Source organism: Pristiophorus japonicus, chromosome 1, assembly GCF_044704955.1.
Source record: "Pristiophorus japonicus isolate sPriJap1 chromosome 1, sPriJap1.hap1, whole genome shotgun sequence".
Lineage (NCBI taxonomy): Eukaryota > Metazoa > Chordata > Chondrichthyes > Pristiophoridae > Pristiophorus > Pristiophorus japonicus.
In genome coordinates, this window is record NC_091977.1 from 103,523,316 (window position 1) to 103,550,778 (window position 27,463).

Genomic DNA, 27,463 nt, shown 5'->3' on the forward strand with positions numbered 1-27,463 from the left:
CAATGGCAAAGTTAATAGGGTGGTTAAGGTTTAGCATTAAGGTTTCGTGTTCGAGTTTAGGGTTATGGTTATTGACAACCTTCACTGTGATTGGCTCATTAGTTGCACCTGTGCACTAATGCATGTGATCTCAAATAAATCAGTGCTCAAAATAGTAAATCCTACAAGTTTGTACAAAATCAGTTGGAAAAAATAACACACCTTTAACACATTTTGTATGATTCAGGAATATCTCTCCTCAAGCAAAATGCATCATAACATGTAAAATATAACTGCCATACAAATTTACCGCTCTACACTTCTCAGATTCCATAAAAAAAAGTTTTGCATTTCATTTCAAGGCGAGGCCTTTAAACGTCACCTTGCTCTTGGAAGGAGGGAATGAAAATAAGTGGGAATTGCAGTTCATTTCTGAAGGACGGTACGTGCAGCAGGTCTCACCGCCTGAGAAGATCATCTCCCAGTTGGACTGGGCTCGTGTCAGGCCACTCCCTGAGGTTAAAAATAAACGGACGACAGTTCCAGGCTCCATCACATTCGGTATTTTTATAATTTAAATGTAATCACACAGATAGTATTTATTCCTTGTCACAAAAGGATACAGTACAATAGTAACTATGTATTCATAATACATCCTTGCAATCATCCATTCGATGATGGATAGGTGTGTTTTAAAGATACAAAAGTATTTTTCAAAAATCAACGTGAATATATCAGTTGTAATTCTACTTGTTTATTGTCATTTCTACATGGACGTTAGCCAGAACAAGTGTTCTGTTTCCCCGGAGTTTAATTTGACTGCTCTGTGAAGCTGCCCCTCCTCTTTCCTGAGCTGGTTCTTCGTGGGATTGGTTCAAAGTGCTGGCCTGGAAAGGTGCCTCCCTTCTCAAGTTTTTCCTGTGGCTTTTTAAATTGCTTCATTCACTAGCTCGGTGTTTACCTCCCTCCCTTATTGTGCATCTTCCTTTTTGCAGGTTTGAGGGACTAGCCCGAGAAGCAGCATGGCAGACCAAGCTCCTTTCGATACTAATCTTGTCACGGTGACCCGCTTCGTGCTGGAGGAGGGCAGAAAGGCGAAAGGCACTGGCGAGTTAAATCAGCTGCTGAGCGCGCTCTGCACTGCCGTCAAGGCCATCTCCTCGGCCGTCAGGAAGGCTGGGATCGCCAACCTGTAGGTATTCTCTGTCTAAGGGCTGCCACGTGTAATGTTTCTGCTCAAGTTATTGCTCTGGTTGCGTTAAGCAACGTTCATTGTACTTGGAGTGTTGCACAGTTTTGCAAAACTTGTAGCGTGTTTTCACTTTGTTTTTTGGACAAATTAGAATATGTTCTGAATGTACCTTCAGTTTTTATCGATTGCAGATTAATTTTATCCTAGCTTCAGGTAAGGATATGCATAGCTTTGGAGTAGCTACCCCCTTTAGGAATTAAATCAGTAATGACATTTTTAGAGTTTCCTAAAACGTAGTTTGAATATTGAATGAATTGCATCCAATCTCCAAACGCCAAATGTGGACCCATGATTGCTTGTAGTTCAATACTGTATGGTATAGTTTTGTTGTACTAGGCGCAAACACTTTCATACTCCATTTTAATAATTTTGCTTCAATGCAAGTGATTTAAAAAAAAAACTGATTTGTTTCGGTGTTGGATTCAGTCCCTTGACTGTTTAACAGTAGGGAGGCGTGCTTTGCGGATCTTCCAATCGGAGAGCGCAGCTTGCAAAACAAGAATTGCTGTTTCATGCTGACACTGGCTTGTTACACAAGATCCCTTAATTGTTCTATTATTTAGTCATCTCCAATAAATACCCACCCGCCCTCTGTTTAATATTGCCTTCTTACTAGTTTAAAGATCTCTGCAAATTTTGTAATTTCAACTCTGGCAAGTGTCACTCAATTTTAAATTAAAAAAAATATTAACTTTTTGTTAGTGTATATATATAATAAACACTGCTCCCTTTGTGAGCTTGCAATCCCAGTGCCACTCTTGATCGTAGCATTTACTTCATGTTGACAACTCCATCATGAGTTTAAAAAGGTGTGGTCCTTTTTTAATATGATCAAGTTTCATTGAAACTTTTTTTGAATGTTTACCAGAATCTTAACTTCCAAAACAGAATTATCCCCACTAAACCTTTTTTAAAAATGTAATTCTTCAACTGCTGAACAATACTCTGACCGTGATTATTTTCTATTATCATTCACTGGGTCACTCAAAAGATAAAATTCCATTGGGAATTGTGTGAATGATGTCCAAAAAAATCTAATTCCCTTTCTGCTGCTCCTGTGCTTTGCACCCTGACCTGGTTGCCTACTGACGATGTGCTTTCACACACATTACGTGCAAGATCTTCATTTTACATTCTAATCTATTGCAAACCATGTGTTAATGGGTAAGCTTTTTCTAAATGGTTGCACTGCACATACAATGCACTAACCTCCCCCATCCCCCAAATGGTGGATTGAAGGTCAGTCAGGTTTTTGTCTATCAAAGGGATCCTTAAAATGTTTTTTTTTTATTGCTTTCATGCTGAGGGATTTCTATGTCCTCATTAGATTCTATGTCCTACGCATTACAACAATGACTAGACTTCAAAAGTACTTCATTGGCTGTAAAGTACTTTGGGACACCCTGAGGTCCTGTCCTTTATGAAAAAGAACAACGATTGGATGCCAGGGATATCAGATGACACTAGAGGTGCACTGGCTGCATCTGCCATTGTGTATCCAGAAGCTGCAGGCTCGGGTTAGGCAGGGAGGTAGTTACAGTGTTGTCATCTGCTTCAAGGAGATCTAAAGTCAAACCTCCACCACCAGAAAGGCACTACCAGTAGCAGTCAAGGTGGCCATGGCCTCAATATTTATGCCTCTGGTTCCTTCACAGGAAACATTTGCAGTATTTTTATTAGCTGCTTGTACATGTATTGACTGACAGCAGCATGACCGCTTTGCCGGATTCCCGAGGTATTAGGGGGTCATATGGCCAGAGCTTCTATGCACAATACAATGGCCTACATGAATAGAATGGACTTCTTCAACATGTTCAGTGACTATTAACAACATATTATGCAGGTTAATGCCCATAACTCAGGCAGCAGTCAATACTTTCATCTTGAGGCAATCATCTATACCAGCTGCTTTGAAAATGATGGGAGCCTAGAAGGATGATTACGCCCATCCTCTTCAGCCCTGGTAAATGACACCCTTGCTGGAGTGATGGACAGAGGCAGAGCCTAGATGCAGCTACCAAGATCAATCAAGAGCTTGCTGCTGGCATCTTGGAGAAAAGGTTCAGATTTTTTTACGGATCAGAATGCCTTACAGAACTGCTTTGCCAAGGTCTCAAAGGTTAGAATTGGAGGAGCGCAGAGATCTGAGGGTTGTAAGGCTGGAGGAGGTTACAGAGATTGGGAGGGACGAGGCTATAGTGGGATTTGAACAAGGTTGATAATTTTAAAATCAAGATGGACTGGAGCCAATGTAGGTTAGACAGCACAGGGGTGGGTGTTAAGTGGGAGGCTGGCATGGAGAGCATTGCGGTAGTTGAGACTGGAGGTAACAAAGGCATGGATGATGGTTTCAGTAACCGATGGGCTGAGGCAAGGATGGAGTCGCTTGAGATCCATACGGTAGTGAATCTCCTTGTACTGGTTACTGAGATGTCCCTACAACTAATTTATCCATGTCTGCTGCTGCTATGTACAGTATTTCAGTTTAGTTATGTGTGTTGCCCTGTCTTGGATAACTAATTAGACCTGGTCTGTGCCAGCATGCAGTATGTATGCTGATGCAGTGACATCCTAATTATTTGCAAAGTTGCAACACTCAATTGTTCTTGATTTAGATCATGTTTTTGCAGCATGTTCTTTATTTTGGAGTATTTTTCACTGAACTTACTCAGTACACTGAACTCTTATCAGCAGGACTTTTAAACTGTTGCAATGATAGAAAATATTTGCACAGTATTTAATTATTAGCTTGTTTCAAAGTCCCAACAGATTAAGCCTCTGAAAACTACAGCTTTTGTAAAACTTGAACAAAACATTTTTTGTTTTATGTAAGTTGAACAAAAATTCTTGGTTACAAATTTTGGACATTTGCAAGAATTTCATTTTCTGAATAAAATATTCATTTGTTTGCTATAATTAACAGTACAAAGTGAAGGGATTGTACATGTATCTTTTATTTCTTTTCTCCCTCATCTTTCCTACTTCTGCAAGGCGTGTAGCACCGTTTGGGTTACATTTGTCTTGGGAAACATTCGTGGCTTTACGCAAACTGGCTGATGGAATGAAATTATCTATCCACTGGTGTATTCAATAGTTGCATTGATTATAAAATAATTAAGAACCTAGGTGAAGGGCTGAAGTCCACAGTAGAGGGTTTCACCAATGTTTCGAGGAAACTTAGAAATTTACAGTGTAGAAGGAGGCCATTTCTGCCCATCGTGTCCGCGCCGGCCGACAAAGAGCAACACGGCCCTCGATCAGCAGCCCTGAAGGTTACATGTAAACCTATGAACAATGGCGGACAGGTAGAGAGCATCCGGCCCAACCAGTCTGCCCCCCACAACTGTGATACCACATGTATTGCAACATTTTACACTCCACCCCACCCGGAGCCATGCGATCTCCAGGGAGAGGCAAAAAAAAGATTTAAAAACCCAGGCAAATTTGGGGGGGGGGGGGGGGGAGAATCTGGGAAATGTCCTCTCCAGCCTATACAGGAGATCACTCTGGCCGTATTAGATGCCCTGAAGTACTTACCATTGTACCATCTGCGCCAGCCAACAAGAGGTTATCCAGTCTAATCCCACTTACCAGCTCTAGGTCTGTAACCCTGCAGGTAATGGCACTTCAAGTGTCCATCCAAGCACCTTTTAAATGTGGTGAGGGTTTCTGCCTCTACCACCCTTCCAGGCAGTGAGTTCCAGACCTCCATAACCCTCTGCGTGAAGACGTTTCCCTCAAATCCCCCCTAAAACCTTCCACCAACCACTTTAAACCTATACCCCCTCGTAATTGACCCCTCCACCAAGGGAAATAGGCCTCTGCTATCCACTATATCCAGGCCCCTCAATTTTATACACCTCAAGGTGGTCTCCTTTCGGCCTCCTCCGCTCCAAGGAGAACAAATCCAATCTGTCCTCATAGCCAAGATTCTCCATTCCAGGCAGCATCCTCGCAAATCTCCTCTGCACTCTCTCCAGTGCAATCACGTCCTTCCTATAAATACAGCGACCAGAACTGCACGCAGTATTCCAGCTGTGGCCTAACCAGTGTATTATACAATTTAAGCATAACCTCCTTGCTCTTGTATTCTATGCGTTGGCCAGTAAAGGCAAGCATTCTATATGCCTTCTTAACCACCTTATCCACCTAGCCAGCTACTTTCAGGAATCTGTGGACAAGCACTCCAAGGTCCCTTTGTTCATCTGCACTTCTAAGTGACCTACTGTTTTAATGTATATACCTTTTCCTTATTAGCCCTCCCCAAGTGCATTAAATTCCATTTGCCACTGTTCTGCCCACCTGACCAGTAAATTGATATCTTCCTACTGTCCATGACTTTGCTCTTCACTATCAACCACACAGCCAATTTTAGTGTCATCTGCAAACTTCTTAATCATATTTGCTATATTCAAATCCAGATCATTGATATATACCACGAAAAGCAAGGGAACTAGTACTGAGCCCTGCGGAACCCCACTGGAAACATCCTTCCAGTCACAAAAACATCCATCAACCATTGCCCTTTGCTTCCTACCTCTAAGCCAATTTTGGATCCAACTTGCCACTTTGCCCTGGATCACATGGGCTTTTACTTTTGTGACCAGTTTGCCATGTGGGACCTTATCAAAAGCTTTGCTGAAGTCCATAGACACTACATCATACTGCCCTCATCGACCCTCCTGGTTACCTCCTCGAAAAATTAAATCGGGTTAGACAAACATGATCTTCCCTTAACAAATCTGACTGTCCCTAATTAATCCTTGCCTTTCTAACTATAGATTATTCTGTCCTTCAGGATTTTTTCCAATAATTTTTCCACCACTGAGGTTAGGTTGACCGGCCTGTAATTACTTGGCCTATCCCTTTCTCCCTTCTTAAGCGAGAGTACCACATTAGCAGTCCTCTAGTCCTCTGGCACCATGCATGAATCCAAAGAGGATTGGAAAATGATGGTCAAGGCCTCTGCTATTTCCTCTCTTGCTTTGCTCAACAGCCTGGGATGCATTTCATCCGAACCTGGAGACTTATCCACTTTCAAAGCCGCTAATACCTCCTTTCATCCAGAATTTCTCTCACTTCCTCGATAGCAGTATCTACATTGCCCCTTTCCTTTGTGAAAACCGGCACAAAGTATTCATTAAGAACCGTACCAACATCTTCCACCTCCACACACACATTACCCTCGTGGTCTCTAATAGGCCCTACCCTTTAGTTACCCTCTTGCTCTTTAATATATTTATAGAACATATTTGGGTTTTCCTTGACTTTACTTGCCAAGAATTTTCCATGCTCTCTCTTAGCATTCCTAATATCCTTTTTAATTTTACCTCTGAACTTTCTATATTCCTCCAGAGATTCTACAGTATTTAGCCGTTGCTATATGACATAAGCTTCCCTTTTTTTTTTAATATCCTCCCCTGTAAGTGCCTAGACATCCAGGGAGCTCTAGATTTGTTATTCCCACCCTTTTTCTTTAAGGGTCCATATTTGGCCTGAGCCCTCCGGATCTCCTCCTTGAATGCCTCTCACTGTTCCGACACTGATTTACCTTCAAGTAGCTGTTTCCAGCCCACTGTGACCAAATCACTCCTCAACTTAGCCAAGTTAGCTTTTCCCCAATTTGGGGCTTTTATTCCTGGTCTATCCTTGTCCTTATCCATAACTACCTTGAATCTGACTGAATTATGGTCACTGGCACCCAAGTGTTCTCCCACTCATACCCCTTCCACCTGCCCTGTTTCATTCCCCAAAACTTAATCCAGAACCGCCCCCATGTTGGGCTTGTTGCATACTGACTTTAAAAAAAGTTCTCTTGAATGTGTTTTAAGAATTCTGCACCCTCTATATCCTTCACACTAAATTTGCCCCATCAATATTAGGATAGTTAAAATCCCCCACTATTACTGCCCTATGGTTGTTGGACTTCACAGAAATTTGCCTACATATTTGCTCTTCCATTTCCCTCCCAGTGTTTGGGGGTCTATAATACACGCCCAACAGTGTGAGCGCCCCTTTTTATATTTTTCATTTTGATCCATGTGGCATCATTTTGCTGATCCCTCTAACACAACATCCCTCCTCATTCTTTAATCAATGCCGTGACCCCCCCCCCCCGTCTCTTTTTTTTAATCCCCCTCTCTCTCCTGTCTAAATATCCTGTAACCAGGAATATTGAGCTGCCAAATCTGCCCCTCATTTAACCATGTCTCTGTAATGGCTATAATGTCATACTCCCAAGTGTCTACCTGTGCTCTCAGCTCAAGAGTAGGAGATTGGTTCGCACCATCCATGGATATCTTGTTCAGACAGCACAGAAGCAATGGCTGAATGGTCTTATGGTTCTGTATTCTTACCCTTTTTAAAATATTTTTCAAAAATGTATCCACTTCTAGTAAAAGCTATTATGGATTCTGTTTGTCACTGTTTCTGGTAGGATATTCATTTGTCGTAACAACCCCTTGTGTAAGAATAAATATATAAATTTACATTGTAACATTTCCCTTTACTCTTTTGATGGCGGTCTTCGATTTATGTCCAGTTACTGATTCGCAAATAATTTTTCTCCCAAAAAACGAGGCAATTCAAAGTTCATAACATCTTCCATCAAATGATGCAGACAATATGGTGTTTACTTTTGGTCTCCTAATCTGAGGAAGGACGTTCTTGCTATTGAGGGAGTGCAGCGAAGGTTCACCAGACTAATTCCAGGGATGGCTGGACTGTCATGAGAGATGAGACTGGATCAACTGGGCCTTCATTCACGAGTTTAGAAGGATGAGGGGATCTCATAGAAACGTGTAAGATTCTGACGGGACTGGACAGGTTAGATGCGGGAAGAATGTTCCCAATGTTGGGGAAGTCCAGAACCAGGGGACACAGTCTTGCAATAAGCCATTTAGGACTGAGATGAGGAGAAACTTCTTCCTTCAGAGAGTTGCTAACCTGTGGCATTCCCTGCCACAGAGAGTTGTTGATGCCAGTTCATTGGATATATTCAAGAGGGAGTTAGATATGGCCCTGATGGCTAAGGGGATCAAGGGGTATGGAGAGAAAGCAGGAAAGGGGTACTGAGGGAATGATCAGCCATGATCTTATTGAATGGCGGTGCGGGCTCGAAGGGCTGAATGGCCTACTCCTGCACTTATTTTCTATGTTTCTATGTAATAGATAAAAATTCAAGGGTCAGATTTTTGAGAAGTTTGCGACCGAGTTTTTGCCGTGATTTGACCCTCCGCGGCAAAAACCTGGTCGCAAAGCCTGGCAGGATCCTTGGTTCGTTGTTTGCGATGGCGCTGGGACGTACCTCTGGCGAGAGGTGCGTCGACGTGCAACACCGCAGATTGTGTTGCAGTCGGACCTTTGGCGCACTCCCGACCCGTACGCAACGCCCAGAATACCGACTGGTCAAACCTGTCGGTGCTGCCCTGCCAGCAGCGGCAAGTATAAAAATGTGCAAAAAAGTAAGTTAAAGTTTGTAGGTTTTTTAAATCAACGATTCGATAGATAAGTGTCTTGTAAATGTAAAAGAAAAAAAAACTTGCTCCTCCCAAAGCGCTTCTCGCAGAGCTCCCGGCCCTGGACTAAATTTGGCGATACTGGCGTTTTTGCACCGCAGATCCTCATGCAACGTCCCCCCCCCTTACCGAAAATTCAGCCTAAAAACAGTAGCGCAGCGAAAATAAATTTCACGTATCACTGCCGTTTTCACCGAAAAAAACCTGAAAGCTGAAAATCCGGCTCCTCTTCAAAATGTCAGTTTTGTCTGAAATAAAATCATGTACAGCGGGACGCGTCATTAGTGCGTCATGTTCCCTATTGGTATAATACTTTCTTCTAGTACCGTAAAGTCCCTATGGTGGCGGAAGAAAGCTGCTTGTGAAATGTGTAATAAACTGACACAGACCTGACAAATGTCTAATTTCCTGGGGGTGATGCAACACAAAACAAACCAGAACAGGAACCAGAAAATCAACTCACGGCTGTTAAGTCTAAAGAATGTTCTCTTCGCTGCCATACAGGATTATCTTCTAAATTACCAAATATGCCAGAGTTGAAAGAACAATTTATTTTTGCTGCTAGCAGCAGAAAGTCAGTAGATTTAAAACATTTATTGGGTTTATATGTTTCTTTATATGAGCTTCTTCAGATTAATTTCTATTAAGTGACTCAATAATGATCTGCACATTTCTGTTAGCCTCTGGTATATGGTTATAGTTTATGTTGCTGTGTGTTACACAATTTGCAGTTTAATAGTCTACTTTTAATTATCTAGTTATGCTGATACCATACTGTAACTTGCAATCATTCCTTAAACTTCTACAATTGGGGCTGATTTTCGATCTGGGCCCTACACTAATGTAACTTGGGTAGTGTAGAATTTCTGCCCGGCCTGGGCCCCAGAGCCTTGCTGATTGCCACGGGGCAGGCTTATTTAATTATTTTTAATGGGCTTCCAGCCAGATGCCCACCTCGAAGGACGAAGGAAAATTGCTGCTGCAGAACCATAGACTAGTAAACTGCCTCTGTAGTAGTCTAAAAGTTCATTTTTTTTTCGGTTGCATTCCATTGGAGGATATAAATGTTAAATCCCATTCAGCCACCATAGGATCCAGTGTTGCTATGAGGCAAATGGCAGGATATATGTTGGCTATCGTATGCTTGTGATTTAATATGCCTGCCTATATTTCAGTAAACATATTGAATGCCTTGTGTCACTTGACGGATGACAGCCGCACTCAGGCCAATGTTTCTACCCTTATCTGCTGGAGTGTCCCCTATTTCCAACGTAACTCCACAAGAAGATCTGGTACCATCTTTGGCTATGACCCTTTCAATTTGGGGAGTGGTTAGTGTTAATTCTTATGCTATATTATGTGACAGGAGCCTACAAGTTACCTCCCAAGGCAGCAGTGTTTCATGTGACAATTGCTTATATGGAGGAGAGATTCAACTTAGCTGTTCAGTGCATAAAATGAATGTTAGACCTTCAAATTTCATGTCACACCTAATCTGGACCAGAAGTGTGCTGCCGCCATAGTAACCCGGGTGACTGTAAGTCATCCAGGGCACTGCCTGAAACAAGCATTGGGTACCTTAAATATAAAATTGGGATCCTACACAAGTTGTAGGACCTGAAATACGGAATTTCAGTACAAATGGATGGAGCTTGTGCTGCGTATGTGCCACCTAATCATAGCTGGTCATGTGGCCGAACCAACAGTCCTTGCAGGGACTGCTGGAGGCAGCTCAAAAAAGGCCATGACATTTTTCAGTTTTTATTGCTTTGGATCCAGGAGCAGCAGGAGTGCTTCTCATGGGCCCACAAAATAACCTCCAACCCACTGGCGGTGCCTTCGAGGCTGCTTCGGGATCCCCTCCTCAACCAGCGAGCTGCAGCGGGGTGCCCATTTGCTGCTCACAGCTCGCCTACTGCATTTAAATGTGGACTGGAAACGGTTACCTGAAGGTAATCCCGTGCCAGAGCAGTGGGAGGCATTCAAGAGAGGGGTACATCGAGTTCAGGGTAAACATGTTCCCACAAAGAAAAAGGGTAGAACTGGCAAATTTAGAGCCCCCCTGGAGGACCAGTTGCATACAGGATAAAATAATGCAAAAAAGGGAAGCCTATATCAAATATTGTGAAGTCAATACTGCTAAAAGCCTAGAAGAGTATAGAAAGTGCAGGGGTAAAATTAAGGAAATTAGAAAAGCAAACAGAGGGCATGAAAAAATACTGGCAAGTAGAATCAAAGAAAACCCAAAGATGTTTTACAATTACATAAAGAGCAAGAGGATAACTAAGGAAATTGTAGGGCCGATTAGAGACCAACTTGCAGACCTACGTGTGGAGACGGATGATGTGGGTAAGGTACTTTGGGTTAGTCTTTCCTGAGAGCCTCTCAACACCCAATTGCCCGCCCAGAAAAACTGCTAACGTTTTGTAAGTAACGCTGGTGAAAATTTCCATGAATTTAAAAATAATCTCCTGGCGAGAAAATGGATATTGCATCATTATTCTCGGTGGTTAAAGGGGAAATGAAGTAAAACGGGCCGTTCCTAATAATTTTTTAAAATTTAGTCTGAGGCTGTGGTTGGGCCTTGGGAGGGGGGGAAACAAAGAAAATTTCACTTTTTAAAAAAAAAAAAGTTTATAAAAAAAAAAAAATTCCCAAGACACTTTTAAACCTAATCGCCATTTTACAATTTAAAAAAAAAATGAACCTTTAACTTGCCTTTCTTTGTAGAGCACTCTCCTACCGCCCTGTTTAAGCAGCTTTCACAGGGGCTCTGAATGGGCTTCCGTTGAGGCCAAACTTCCGCCCTGGCGATTTTCTCGGTGGTTTGGTCCCGGCGGGCCTTTTTGAGATTTGGGCAGTACCAGTGGGAAAAAAAACAAGGGGAAAACTTTCGCCGAGTAGTTTCTCTAACAAAAACAGCTGTACCACTGAGAAAATCGCCGAAAACTTGCTGAAAATGGAGGTAAAAGTTTAGCCCCCAATGAATAATTTGCGGCTGTCTTCAAGAGTGGGATGATGCTGATTTTGAAGTTCAGGAAAAAGTGAAATATTGGACAGGATAAACATGAGAGGAAATATTAAGGGGTTTAGCATCCTTGAAAGTAGATAAATCACCAGGACTGGATGAAATATATCCAAGACTATTAACAGAAGCAAGGGAGTTGTGCCAGAGGATTGGAGAACTGCCAAAGTTGTACCATTGTTTAAAAAGGGAGGAAGGGATAAACTGGAGCAATTACAGGCCCGTTAGTTTAACTTCGGTGGTGGGCAAATTACTGGAATCAATTCTGAGGGACAATATAAACCTTCATTTAGAAAGGCAAATTAATCGAAGACAGTCAGCATGGATTTGTTAAGGGAAGGTTGCGTCTGACCCACCTTGTTGCCTCAAAGAACTCAATGAGGGCAACGCATTTGATGTAGTTTATATGGATTTTAGCAAGGCTTTTGACAAGGCCCCACATGGCAGGCTGCTCAAAAAAGTAAAAGCCCATGGGATCCAAGGGAGACTAGCAAATTGGATCTAAAATTGGCTCAGTGGCAGGAAGCTAAAGGTAATGGTTGAGGGGAGATTTTGCAACTGGATGGCTGTTTCCAGCGGGGTTCCACAGGACTCTGTACTCTGTGTCCCTTACTTTTTGTAGTGTAGATATTAATGATTTAGACTTAAATGTAGGTGGCATGATAAATTTGAAGATTGAACAAAAACTGTCCGTGTGGGTGACAATGAGGAGGAAAGCTCTAGACTGCAGGAAGATATCATTGAACTGGCCAGTTGAGCAGAAAAGTGGCAAATGGAATTCAATCTCATCTCATTGAAACATACAAAATTCTCACAAGGGTTGACAGGGTAGATGCAGGTAGGATGTTTCCTCTGGCTGAGGAGTCTAGAACCAGGGGTCGGCCGTTTAGGACTGAGGTGAGGAGAAACTTCTTCACTCGGAGGATGGTGAATCCTTGAAATTCTCTACCCCAGAGTGCTGTGGAGGCACTTTGTGCACATTTTCATGCCTGGGCGGTGTTTGGGGTGGTTGCGAGCCAGAAGTACTCTTGGAGCGAATGGGAGGGCCGCTGCAAACTCTACAGTTAGTTCAGTTTGGCCCACTGGGCCATCGGGGAGGGTTTCGGCCGGGCAGTGGCCCGGTAACCAAGAGGGGGTGCCGGACTACCTGTTGGAGGCCTGGCTGAACCCGTGGGCGCCATTGTCAGGCCGAACTCTGAGTCAGCAGACAATTAAAATAAAATGGCGATTGCGGCAGGTGCCCTCCCCTTTAAGGGCGGACATGCCGCCCAGCAACAAGCAGCTTCCGCCGGGGATAACTGTCTGGGTCACCAAGCGACGGCCGATTGGCTCCTGTGGTGCAAATTCCCACGTGGGGCGGAAAGGGGTCGCCGCCAGTTGGTGGGAGGTCGACGCATGCCCGCTGGGGTGGCAACATGGGCAGAGCGGTGACAATCTCAGCAGTGGAAAACAAATGGAGGGCAACTTCATAAATGTCAGTGATTCCATGGCAACTAGGCGGTGAGTCCTTACCAACACGTGGCCGCCTCGAGGTGGCCACGGCTCTTTTTTTTTAATTAAAAAAAAAGGGGCAATTTTGGCTCCTCAGTCATTAAGTATATTCAAGACAGAGATTGCTAGATTTTTGGATATTAATGGAATCAAGGTTTTTGAGGATAGTGCAGGAAAATGTTGAGGTAGAAGGTCAGCCATGATCTCAGTGAATGGCAGAGTAGGCTCGAGGGGCCGAATTGCCTACTCCTGCTCCTAGTTCTTATGTTCTTGTGTTAATGTGGAAAAGTGTGAGGTAATGCATTTGGGGAGGGGCAACAAGGTAAGGGAATACACTATAAATGGGAGGATAGAGAGAGCTGTGGAGGAACAGAGGGTCCTTGGAGTATATGTCCACAGATCCTTAAAGGTAGCGGGACAGGTCGATAAGGTAGTTAAAAAGGCATACAGAATGCTTTCCTTTTTATTAGTCGAGGCATAGAATAGAAGAGCAGGAAAGTTGTGCAGAACGGCATACAACACTAGTTAGGCCACAGCTTGAGTACTGCATGTCGTTCTGGTCACCACATTACAGGAAGGATGTGATTGCACTAGAAAGGGTGCAGAGGAGATTTACAAGGATGTTGCTCGGACTGGAAAACTTTCGCTATGAGGAAAGATTGGATAGGCTAGGGTTGTTTTCCTTGGAACAGAGGAGACTGAGGGGAGAACAGAGGAGGCTGAGGGGAGATTTAATTGAGGTATATAGAATTATGAGGAGCCTAGATAGATCCTTCCAATCCACTCTATTTCACTTAGCAGAGGGGTCAATAACCAGTGGGCATAGATTTAAAGTAGTTGGCAGAAGGATTAGAGGGGATGTGAGAAAATATTTCTTCACCGAGGGTGGTGTGGGTCTGGAACTCTCCGAGAGGGTGGTAGAGGCAGAAACCCTAATCACATTTTTAAAATTACTTGGATGTGCACTTAAAGATCCGTAATCTACAGGGCTACGGACCAAGTGCTGGAAGGTGGGATTAGGCTGGCATGGGCCGAATGGCCTCTTTCTATGTCGTAATTTTTCTATGAGGGCACATATTCATATTGGTAGTTGCTGAGCTTCAGCATAATAGAGAATAACATTTAATTTCTGTAAACTTGGTGCAAACCAATGTATTTTACTTGATTCGTGCAGCATATGAACAATGGTGCTAACCTCCAACTCCTTCTCTAGTTATGGGCTTTCTGGAAGCAAAATCAATGTGACGGGGGATGAAGTGAAGAAGCTCGATGTACTTTCCAATGACATGGTAGTAAACATGTTAAAATCCTCCTTCAGTACATGCGTCCTTGTCTCTGAAGAAGAAAAAGATGCCATCATTGTGGATCCAGACCAACAGGTCAGTCAATAGGGATTCCTTATGTATTGTAAAGGCAGCATTTTGCCTTCAAATTGAAGCCCCAAAAATGTGTTTTTTTTTATGTTTACAATAGAGATTTAATGCCAGTTCAAACAATCGCGGGACAGAGTGGCGAGCGCCAGTTCAAACAATTGCAGGACAGAGAGTGGATCAATGGCCTTTGGAATGATTACTTCTCATTGTTCCTTTTGATCTACCTGAGAATGATTTAATGAGACAGTTAGAACTCAAGTTCTGATTTTAAATTTACTTATATTTAATTTGTTCCAGCTGTGGCTCAGTGGGCAGCAGTCTCGCCTCGGAGTCAGAAGGTTGTGGGTTCAAGTCCCACTCCAAGGTCAGTGCAGTGCTGAGGGAGTGCTGCATTGTCAGAGCTGCCGTCTTTCGGATGAGATGTTAAACCGAGGCCCTATCTGCCCCCTCAAGTGGACGTAAAATATCCCATGGCACTATTTCGAAGAACAGTGGAGTTATCCCCGGTGTCCTGGTCAATATTTATCCCTCCAACATAACAAAAACAGATTGGTCATTATCACATTGCTGTTTGTGGGAGTTTGCTGTGTGCAAATTGGCTGCCGCGTTTCCCACATTACAACGGTGACTACACTCCAAAAGTACTTCATTGGCTGTAAAGCACTTGCGGACATCCGGTGGTTGTGAAAGGCACTATAAAAATGCAAGTCTTTTCTTTATCACAAGAACATGAACATAAGAAATAAGAACAGGAGTAGGCCATACGACCCCTCGAGTGTGCTCCACCATTCAATAAGATCATGGCTGATCTGATCATGGACTCGGCTCCACTTCCCCGCCTGCTCCCCATAACCCCTTATTCCCTTATCGGTTAAGAAACTGTCTATCTGTCTTAGACAATGTCCCAGCTTCCACAGCTCTCTGAGGCAGTGAATTCACAGATTTACAACCCTCAGACAAGAAATTGCTCCTCCTCTGTTTTAAATGGGCGTCCTTTATTCTAAGATCATGCCCTCTAGTTCTAGTCTCCCCCATCAGTGAAAACATCCTCTCTGCATCCACCTTGTCAATCAATTTTGTTTGAATATAATTGATCTTGATTTATACTGATTCTACTATTGTAGAATCCCTATTCACTATGTAAATTGAGTTTTTTCCCATGTCTACAAACGTGCACATTTTGGCTGCCACTTCGAACCCGAGCCATTCACTTCTATTTCCCTGACCGTTCTCTCCTGTCATCATGCTGCCTTTCAGCTCTCCTCTCGGATACTCTGTCGTCCTCAAATCCCGACCCAATCCTTCGTTACTTTTCGACCTTCCTACTCTCCTGCCGCCATCCCAAGCTCGACTCTCTTTGAGATAAGCCTGCAGCTTCCCTCTGTGCCTCTCTTGGCATCCTTCGAAGGGCCCATCGTGGCATTAGTCACTATCTCCTCATGAGCAGCAACTCCAACTGTCCCATCCTACTCTCTCACTGACCTAGCTGCCCAGCTTGCCCAGGGGGCTATCCTTGCTAATAATCTCCCTGTTAAACTCATCCCTCCCAGTGCTGACCCTGTGGATCAGCCGTCACTGATCCTCTCCGGATCTCCTTGCAGAATGTCCATTCGCTTGTGAACAAGGTCCTTGTCATCCATAAGCTTATCGTGGATGATTGCATTGACATCATGCCCCTGATGGAAACTTGGCTGAGGGTGGTGACAACTTGCCTTTTTAAACGAAGCCTCCCTGCCTGGCTATACCTTCCAACTCTTGCCCCGCTCAGACTGCCATGGTGGTGGTGTGGCACTCATCACCAAATTATACCTTGGTCTGTCCCACTACTCCTCCGGCACTTTCTCATCCTTTGAACATCTCGCATTATTCCATCCCTCTCACCTCCTTAGAGAACAAGAATTTTAAATATCTCACATCCAAGTATGATTTTATCACGGAGATATCTACACTGCTTTCCTCCCTCAGCCTCTGCACCGAAGGATTTCTCATTCTCTGATTTCAACCTCCATCTCAATTCATCATGCGCTCTCCTGAGTTCACTATCCTCCTGTCCCTTAATCTCTCCCTCCATGTGAATTCCTCAACCCTTTTTCACGACCACCCCCTTGACCTTGCCATCTCTCATGGCGTCGCTATTCCAACCGTGCTAATTACAGAAAAGGCCACCTCTGACCATTTCCTTGTATTGCTCTCCACCCACAACCCCCTTCCCCCACCCAACCCGACTTCCTTCTGCAACCGCCCCTGGAAAAAACTCTTCCAACTCTCTTACAACTGCACTTATCAACTCCAAACTGTCCAGCCTTTGGCTCTCCTTTCACCATGATATTTCTGCTCAACCACACCCTCACCATCACCCTTGATGCCCTAGTCCCTATTAAAACCATTACTCGCTTTCACCCTGTCCATCCCCCTGGCACAGCCCTCCTCTTCGCTCCCTCAAGTCCAAGGTGCGCAGACTTGAACGGATGTGGCGGACAACTGGTTTAGCCATTCACCGCCAGATCTGGCTCGACCACATAAAGCATTATTGGGTCCAACTCTTGTCTGCAAAAATTGCTCACAGTTTCCAGGATCATTCTGGATGCAAAGAGAACACCTGGCTACTATTCTCTACTGCTAACCGTCTTCTTAGATCCCTCTTCCTTATCTCCACCACACTCTCCTCCAACAACAAGTGTGAGGAGTGTTGTATATGAATAGTCTGGATACTGTGAGCTCAAAGTAAAGTGTGACCGTAGTCTTTTATTGCAGGTCTCCAGAGTGCGCCTCCAGCCTGTGAGGCCTCCTTAAGTACAGGTACTCCCAAGGGTTGTGGGATCCCTTGGGACTCCAGGGGATGAGCCCTCTTGTGGCTGTACAAGGTATTTCCAAGGTTACATACATAACCAGGAGCTGATGGACTTTGTCTAAAGATTGAGACCATCCGATCAGCTGCCTCTGCCACTTCTTTTCCTTTCCCTAGCCCACCGGGCCAAACTTCCTTTTGAGGTTTCCCCCTGCCCTTGCCCTAAACTCGCATCGTTCTCTAGTTTCTCTCTGTTCTCCCCTCTTGACCTCTCCATGCTCAACTTATCATGAGATACACTTCCTGCTCCCTTCACCCTATTCCCACTAAACCTGACCCCATAACTTTTTTTTGGCTCCCATGTTAGCTGACATTGTTAACAGTTCTCTCTCCTCAGGCACTGTCTCCCTCTCCTTTACATCTGGTCATCACCCCTCTCCTCAAGAAACCAACCCTTGACCCCACTGTGCGTGCTAGCTGTCGTCGCATCTCCAAACTCTTCTCTCAAGTCCTCGAACATGTTGTCGTCTCCCAAATCTGTGTCCATCTTTCCCGGAACGCAGAGGCGGGAAGCAAAGGGTAATGGTTGTTTTTGTGACTGGAAGGCTGTATCCAGTCGGGTTCCACAGGGCTCAGTGCTGGGTCCTGTGCTTATTGTGGTATATTTCAGTGACTTGGACTTGAATGTTGGGGGTATGATTAAGAAGTTTGCAGATGACACTAAAATATGCTGTGTGGTTGATAATGAAGAAAGTTGCGGATTGTAGGAAGATATCAATCTACTGGTCAGGTGGGCGGAACAGTGGCAAATGGAATTCAATCTGGATAAGTGTGAGGTAATGCATTTGGGGAGGGCTAACAAGGCAAGGGAATACACATTAAATGGTACGACACTGAAGTGTAGAGGAACAAAGGGATCTTGGAGTGCATGTCCACAGATCCCTGAAGGTAGCAGGCCAGGTAGATAAGGTGGTTAAGAAGGCATATGGAACATTTGCCTTTTATTATTCAAGGCATGGAATACCAGGATGTTATGCTTGAACTATATAAAACACTGGTTAGGCCGCAGCTGGAGTACTGTGTGCAGTTCTGGTCACCACATTAAAGGAAAGATGTGATTGCACTGGAAAGGGTGCAGAGGAGATTTACAAGAATGTTGTCCGGAATGGAGAATTTTGGCTAGGAGGAAAGATTGGAGATGCTGGGTCTGTTTTCTTTGGAACCGAGGAGGCCGAGGGGTATATAAAATTGAGGAGCCTGGATAGAGTGGATAAGAAGGACCTGTTTCACTTGGCAGAGGGGTCAACAACCAGCAGACATAAATTTAAAGTAATTGGGAGGTTTAGAGGAGATATGAGGGGAAATTTCTTCACCCAGAGGGTAGTGGAGGTCTTGAGCTCATTACCTGAAAGGGTGCTAGAGGCAGAAACCCTCACCACATTTAAAAGATACTTGGATGTGCACTTAAAGTGCTGTAATCTATAGGGCTACGGACCAAGAGCTGGAAAGTGGGATTAGGCTGGACAGCTCTTGGTCGGCCAGCGTGGACACGATGGGCCGAAATGGCCTCCTGTGGTTAGGCCACAGCTGGAGTACTGCGTGCAGTTCTGGTCGCCGTATTATAGGAAGGACGTGATTGCACTAGAGAAGGTGCAGAGGAGATTTACTAGGATGTTGCCTGAAATGGAGAATCTTAGTTATGAGGACAGATTGGATAGGCTGGCTTAGTTCTTATTGGAACAGAGGAGGTTGAGAGGAGACCTCATTGAGGTGTACAAAATATTGAGGGGCCTGGACATAGTCGATAGTAAGAGCCTATTTCCATTGGTGAAGGGATCTATTACAAGGGGGCATCATTTGAAGGTGGTTGGAAGGTTTGAGGGGGGTGGGGGGAGCTGCTTTACGCAGAGGGTTGTGGGGATCTGGCACTCGCTGCCTGGAAGAGTGGTGGATGCAGAAACCCTCACCACTTTTAAGAGATGGTTGGATGGGCACTTAAAGTGCAGCAACTTGCAAGGTTGCGGACCAAGAGCTGGTAATTGGGATTGGACTAGATGACCTTTTGTTGGTTGGCGCAGATATAATGGTAAGTATTGCAGGGAATAGAATGCGGCCAGGGTGATCGCCTAGATGGGTCGGAGAGGAATTTCCCGAGATTTTTTTTCTCCCGACATTGGCCTGGGTTTTTATCTGTTTTTTGCCCCTCCCAGGAGATCCTGTTGGGATGGAGTGTAAATGTTTTTAGTATAAGGGGTGTTGCAGTGGTGTGGGGCGGACTCGTTGGGCTGGGTACTCTTTGCCTTTCTGTCATTGTTCATGGGTTTGTATGTAACCTTTAGAGCTGCTGACGAAGGGCTGTGCAGCTCTTTGTCGGCCGGCGCAGACACGATGGGCTGAAATGGCCTCCTTCTGCGCTGTAAATTTCTATGTTTCTATGTTTTCTATCTCCACGAGCGATAATACCCGACAGATATCTTCCTAGCATTGAAGCTCACCGACGAGTACTGTGCATAAAAATAATGTCGTTAGCAGGCAGAACTGCATATGGCAGGGCCTACACGTCTGCAGCTGCAAGACCTAGGATGACTGAGTCCGCCATCGGACGTGAATGCAAATCCATTAGCACCATGTTGGCGCTGCGGGGGTAATCATCGAGCCCGTCAATGTCGATCCAAGCACTACGTGCAAAGGCTGCGGAACAATGGGGCACCTCCAGCGAATGTGCAAGAGTGCTGCGACTCACCGTGGCAGAGTCGGCAGAGGATGATCGATCTGGCGCGGATCACGCAGAACAAACGAGGCAACTCAACCCGAGGAAGAAGTGTATGGGGTACACACCTTCACCACTAAGAGTCTTCCTATCACGATGAAAGTCAAATTGAACGGTATTCCAGCATCAATGGAGTTGGACATGGGCAAGTCAGTCAATTATGAGCCAGAAGACTTTTGAGAAACTGTGGGGCAACAAGGCACAAAGGCCCAAACTGAGCCCAATTCAGACAAAGCTGTGCACCTACACCAAAGAGCCCATAGCAGTCATTGGCAGTTAAGGTATCGTACGATGGAGCTGTGCATGATTTATCAATGGATTGTATCAGGCGATGACCCAATGCTATTCAGCAGCAGCTGGCTGAGAAAGATTCAATGGAACTGGGACGATATCAAAGCACTCTCTTCAGTGGATGATGCCTCGTGCGTCCAGGTGCTGAGCAAGTTTCCATCACTGTTTGAACCAGGCATCGGCAACTTCACAGGTGCCAAGGTGCAGATCCATCTAGTCCCCGATGCAAGGCCCGTTCATCACCAGGCTCTAGCAGTTCCATATATGATGAGGGAGAAAGTCTAGATTAAACTGGACAGACTTCAACGAGAGGGAATCATATTGCCAGTCGAGTTCAACGAGTGGGCCAGTCCGATTGTTCCGGTGCTGAAAAGCGATGACACCGTCAGAATCTGCGGAGACTACAAGGCAACGATCAACCGAGTCTCGTTACAAGACCAGTACCCGCTACCGAAGGCGGATGACCTGTTCGCAACATTAGTGGGGGTGAAGCCGTTCAAGTTGGACCTAACCTCTGCCTACATGACACAGGAGCTGGCTGAATCTTCGAAAAGATTGATGTGCATCAACACAAACAAAGGACTGTTTATATACCACAAATGCCCTTTTGGGATTCACTCGGCTGTTGCCACCTTCCAGAGGAACATGGAGAGTCTGCTGAAATCGGTTCCGCGCACCGTTGTGTTTCAAGATGACATCCTGATCACCGGTCGTGACACCACCTGCACAACCTGGAAGAGGTTTTAAGTCGACTAGACAGAGTGGGACTCGGGCTGAAACGCTTCGTGTTTTCCTGGCGCCAGAGGTCGAATTTTGGGGGAGAAAGATTGCAGCAGATGGCATCAGACACACTGACTCAAAGACAGAGGCCATCAAGAATGCACCCAGACCACAGAATGTGATGGAGCTACATTTGTTCCTGGGACGATTCCAATTATTTTGATAACTTTCTACCCAGCTTAAGCACTTTGTCGTTGCACATGTTGCTAAGTAAGGGTGACGATTGGGTTTGGGGTAAATCTCGAGGCAGCCTTTAACAAGGCCAGAAACCTACTTTGTTCCAATAAGTTACTTGTACTGTGTGACCCGTGTAAACTATTAGTGCTAGCTTGTGATGCATCTTCGTACGGGGTCGGCTGTGCGTTACAGCAAACCAATGTATCGGGCAAACTTCGACTGGTTGCATACGTGTCTAGAAGTCTGTCTAAGGCTGAAAGAGCCTACAGTATGGTCGAGAAAGAGGCATTGGCATGTGTATATGGGGTTAAGAAAATGCACCAATACCTATTTGGACTTTGAGCTTGAAACCGACCACAAACAGCTCATTTCGCTGTTTTCAGAAAGCAAAGGTATAAACACCAATGCTTCATCCTGCATCCAAAGAAGGCACTAACATTGTCTGCCTATGACTGTTATCCGCCACAGACCAGGCACGGAGAACTGTACTGATGCCCTCAGTCAGCTGCCATTGCCCCCTACCAGGATGGAAATGGCACAGCCTGCAGACTTGCTTCTGGGCATGGATGCTTTTGAGAGCGAGTGGTCACTGCTTGCCAGATCAGGACCTGGACCAGCCAGGATCCTGTGCTATCACTTGTAAAAAGTTGCATCCTCAATGGGAGCTGGTCGGCTGTTTCTGGGAAAATGCAAGATGACATTAAGCCATTTCACCGATGCAAAGATGAAATGTCCATCCAGTCGGTTTGTCTCTTATGGAGTAATTGCGTGGTTTTGCCAAAAAAGGCAGGGAAGCATTTATATGTGACCTACACAATACCCACCCAGGCATAGTCCTGATGAAGGCTATAGCCAGGTCACATGTTTGGTGGCCCGGCATTGACTTGGACTCAGTCATGTGTACACCAGTGCAACACGTGCTCACAACTCAACAATGCACCAAGAGAGGCCCCACTGAGTCTGTCGTCATGGCCCTCCAAACCGTGGTCCAGGATCCACGTAGATTTTGCTGGCCTCTTTCTCGGAAAGATGCTTTTAGTTGTAGTGGATGCTTACTCTAAATGGATTGAATGTGTAATCATGTCATCCAGCACATCCACTGCTACCATTGAAAGCCTCCAGGCTATGTTCGCCACCCATGGCTTGCCCAACATCCTTGTCAGTGACGATGGACCGTGTTTCACCAGCTCGGAATTGAACAAGTTTATGACCCGCAATGGCATCAAGCACGTTAGGTCTGCCCCATTTAAGCCCACATCCAACAGTCAAGCGGAACGGGCAGTCCAAACTATCAAGCAGAGCTTGAAACGCCTGACGGATGGCTCCCTGCAGACATGCTTATCTCTGGTTCTGCTCAGCTACCAGACGTGACCCCACTCGCTCATTGGGTTTCCCCTGCAGAATTGTTAATGAAGAGAGCACTCAAAACCAGGCTCTCCCTAGTCCACCCGGATCTAAATGATCATGTGGAAGCCCGGTGTCACCGGCAAAACATGTACCACGAGCACGTGGCTGTATCGTGTGACATTGCTAACGACACTGTGTTTGTCTTGAATTACGGTCTTGGTCCTAAATGGGTCGCTGGCACTGTCTTGGCCAAGGAAGGGTACAGTGTTTATAGTCAAACTATTGAATGGACGAACGTGCAGAAAACGTGGATCAGACCAAACTGTGGTTCATGGACAACCAGGAACAACGTGAAGAGGACATCACCATTATCGATCCACCAACACACACCCAACTGGCAATCGACCTTGCTGTCAATCAAGAGGATGAACCCACCATCCTCAACAGTCCTGTCAGACCAGCCGTGCCGCAGTGCAGCAATGGTCTGACCAACTCACCCATGCCAGAGTTTGAACTCAGACGATCAACCAGGAAGCGTAGGGCCCCGGATCGTCTCAATTTGTAAATAATTTGTATCAAAGACTTTTTTTGGGGTTGGTGGGGAGAGATGTTATGTATGTAAACATTGTAACTGTGTAAGACTTGCCACCAGAGGGTGCAACTGTTGGAGGCCCAAGGGTCACTTGCACACCTCGTGCAAGAGAGTCTGCCATACTGCTTAGGCACTATGGAGTTGTATTAAAGAGACTAAGGTCACATCAGTTTTAGCTCTCAGTACTCAGTTTTGAGTTTTTTCATACTTAACAGCCACAGTACCGAAACGGTGCCCTCAAGTCAAAAATGACATCCTGTGTGACTGTGACAAAGGCAAACTATCCCTCATCGTCCAGCTGGGTGGGACTGCACTCGCCTGGTTCCATTCTTATCTATCTAATCGTAGCCAGAAAATTGCCTGCAAAGACTTCTCTTCCCACTCCTGCATCGTTACCTCTGGTGTCCCCCAAGGATCTATCCTTTGCCCCCTCCTATTTCTCACCTATATGTTGCACCTTGGCGATATCATCCGAAAACACGGAGTCAGTTTCCACATGTACACTGACGACACCCGGTTCTACCTCTCCACCACTTCTCGCAGCCCTTCCATGGTCTCTCAATTGTCAGACTGCTTGTCCCAACATCCGGTACTTGATGAGCAGAAATTCTCTCCAATTAAATGTTGCGAAGACTGAAGCCATGGTCTTTGGTCTTCGCCACAAACTGCGTTTCCTAGCCACTGACTCCATCCCTCTCCCTAACTTCTATCTGAGGCTAAACCAGACTGTCTCAACCTATTTGACCCTGAAATGAGCTTCCAGCCATATATCCGTGGCATAACTAAAACCGCCTATTTCCTCCTCCATAACATTGCCCCGCCTCAGTTCATTCACTGCTGAAACCCTCATCCATGCCTGTGTTACCTCTAGACTTGACTACTCCAATGCACTCCTGGCTGGCCTCCCACATTCTACCCTGCATAAGCTTGAGGTCATCCAAAACTCGGCAGCCAGTGTCCTAACTCGCACCAAGTCCTGATCACCCATCACCACGTGCTTGCTGACATACATTGGCTCCTGGTTAAGCAATGTCTCGATTTCAAAATTATCATCCTTGTTTACAAATCCCTCCATGGCCTCGCCTCTCCCTGTCTCTCATCTTTTTCAGCCTCACAACCCCACGAGATGTCTGCGCTCCTCAAATTCTGCCCTTTTGAGCATCCCTGATTATAACTGCTCAACCATTGGTCGCTGTGCCTTCAGTTGCCTAGGCCCTAAGCTCTGGAACTCCCTCCCTAAACCCCTCCACCTCTCCTCCTTTTAAGACACTCCTTAAAACCACCTACTTTGACCAAGCTGTTGGTCGTCATCTGTAATTTCTTATGTGGCTCAGTGTCAAATTCATTTTTAATCATGTGATAAGGTTGTGCAGCACCTTAGGATGTTTTACTATGTTAAAGATGCTATATAAACAAAATATGTTGTTGTATATGATTAAGTATATTACGCAGCATCTATTTTAAAATGTTTTGCAAATTGTAACCTGTAATTTCAGATGTGGATTTGCTATTTACCGGTAGATTTCAATCTGCTCACAAGTACAATGATGCTAACATTGAGTTGACTAGTACTGTAGCATGTTATTTATTGCCAGCAGCATTAGGTGTTAGTTTTTTTTTAAAACTGATTTGCTTCAAAGGAGTATAATATCCAATGCCAACTCTACCATTACCAGTTCAGTATAATCTGGATCTTATTTTAGCAATGCTTGTATAAACTAAAGTTGTTAAGACTATTGCATATAGCTCCATGAAAGCTTTGAGTATTACAAAATGTGTGGTAGTGAGCCATATAAATCGGGGGAATTCAGGATCAATCCCTTTTTCTCTCCAGGCTAAGTTCATCTCAGCCAAGGTAAGTTGTACAAGTGCAGCAGTTGGTCCCCATGCCCAGCTGTACCTCATGCTTTCAAAAGAGCCCTGCTATGTGTGGTGTTGGCAGACTGCGAAAGTTGTATCGTTGTTTAAAACTGAGAAAGGGGATAGACTGAGTAATTACAGCTAGTCAGCCTAACTTCTGTGGTAGGTAAATTATTGGAAAAAATTCTGAGGGAGGAATAGTATAAATCTTCATTTTAGAAAGGCACAGATTAATGAAGGACAACATGGATTTGGTAAGAGTCAGGCACGACCTTCAAACATCCACAGTATTTTGCTTTTGCTGGAAATTTGAAATAAAAATAAAAACAGAAAATGCTGCAAATACTCAGCAGGTCAGTTTAAGATTATAGTCAATTTACTTAGTAATTTGTCTATTAACATTTTCTTTACACACACATGCATGCAGTTACTAATTTGTTCATACTTTATATAAACACACACATGTAATCATAATTAGCTCATAAAGCAATCAACCAACTTGGCGAAAAGACGGATGGGAAAAACTAGAGGAGACTATAGCTGAATGCAGCACTGTAAAAAGACATGAAGTCACAGACCTTGAAAAGACAGGAGTTTAATAACTTGGGGGAAAAACAATGAGTCAGGAATAATAAACGATCTCCTAGTAAAAGATCCTCTCGGAATGAGTGATCACAGTATGGTTGAATTTGTAATACCGATTGAGGGTGAGGAAGTAGTGTCTCAAACGAGCATACTATGCTTAAACAAAGGGGACTACAGTGGGATGAGGACAGAGTTGGCTAAAGTAGACTGGGAACACAGACTAAACGGTGGCACAATTGAGGAACTGGAGGACTTTTAAGGAGCTCTTTCATAGTGCTCAACAAAAATATATTCCAGTGAAAAAGAAGGGTGGTAAGAGAAGGGATAACCAGCCGTGGATAACCAAGGAAATAAAGGAGAGGATCAAATTAAAAACCAATGCGTATAAGGTGGCCAAGGTTAGTGGGAAAATAGAAGATTGGGAAAATTTTAAACGACAGCAAAGAATGACTAAGAAAGCAATAAAGAAAGGAAAGATGGATTACAAAAGTAAACTTGCGCAGAACATAAAAACAGATAGTAAAAGCTTTTACCGATATATAAAATGGAAGAGAGTGACTAAAGTAAATGTTGGTCCCTTAGAAGATGAGAAGCGGGATTTAATAATGGGAAATGTGGAAATGGCTGAGACCTTAAACAATTATTTTGCTTCGGTCTTCACAGTGAAACCATGCCAAAAATTGCTGGTCACGGGAATGTGGGAAGGGAGGATCTTGAGACTATCACTAGGGGGCTAATGGGACTCAAGATAGACAAGTCCCCTAGTCCTGATGAAATGCATCCCAGTGTATTAAAAGAGATGGCGGAAGTTATAGTAGATGCATTCGTTATAATCTACCAAAATTCTCTGGACTCTGGGGAGGTACCAGCGGATTGGAAAGCAGCTAATGTAATGCCTCTGTTTAAAAAAGGGGGCAGACAAAAGGCAGGTAACTATAGGCCGGTTAGTTCAACATCTGTAGTGGGGAAAATGCTTGAAGCTATCATTAAGGAAGAAATAGCGGGACATCTGGATAGGAATAGTGCAATCAAGCAGACGCAACATGGATTCATGAAGGGGAAATCATGTTTAACTAATTTACTGGAATTCTTTGAGGATATAACGAGCATGGTGGATGTGGTGTATTTAGATTTCCAAAAGGCATTCAATAAAGTGCCACACAAAAGGTTACTGCAAAAGATAAAGGTACGTAGAGTTAGAGGAAATGTATTGGCATGGATCGATCATTGGCTGGCTAACAGAAAGCAGAGAGTCGGGATAAATGGGTCCTTTTTCGGGTTGGAAATCGGTGGTGAGTGGTGTGCCACAGGGATTGATGCTGGGACCACAACTGTTCACAATATACCTAGATGACCTGGAAGAGGGGACCGAGTGTAGTGCAACAAAATTTGCAGATGACACAAAGATTAGTGGGAAAGCAGGTTGTGTAGAGGACACAGAGGCTGCAGAGAGATTTGGATAGGTTAAGCGAATGGGCTAAGGTTTGGCAGATGGAATACAATGTCGGAAAATGTGAGGTCATCCACCTTGGGGGTGGGGGGGGGGGGGAGAGAAACAGTAAAAGGGAATATTATTTGAATGGGGAGAAATTACAACATGCTGCGGTGCAGAGGGACCTGGGGGTCCTTGTGCATG

The 27,463-nt window shown here is 44.6% G+C and overlaps 1 protein-coding gene across 2 annotated transcripts in view; it reads left to right on the plus strand.

The window, feature by feature from the left end:
- Positions 1-409: 409 nt before the first annotated feature.
- The window catches only part of LOC139229269 (fructose-1,6-bisphosphatase 1-like), a 38,451-nt gene continuing 11,397 nt past the window's right edge, over positions 410-27,463 (plus strand). The window contains exons 1-4 of one of the 2 annotated variants that reach the window (XM_070861045.1): positions 410-540; positions 761-874; positions 975-1,171; positions 14,478-14,643. In XM_070861045.1, coding sequence (XP_070717146.1) covers positions 1,002-1,171; positions 14,478-14,643 — 336 coding nt within the window. In that variant the 5' untranslated portion in view covers positions 410-540; positions 761-874; positions 975-1,001. The remainder of the gene's footprint in view (positions 541-760; positions 875-974; positions 1,172-14,477; positions 14,644-27,463) is intronic. The other variant, XM_070860970.1, reaches the window with a different exon arrangement.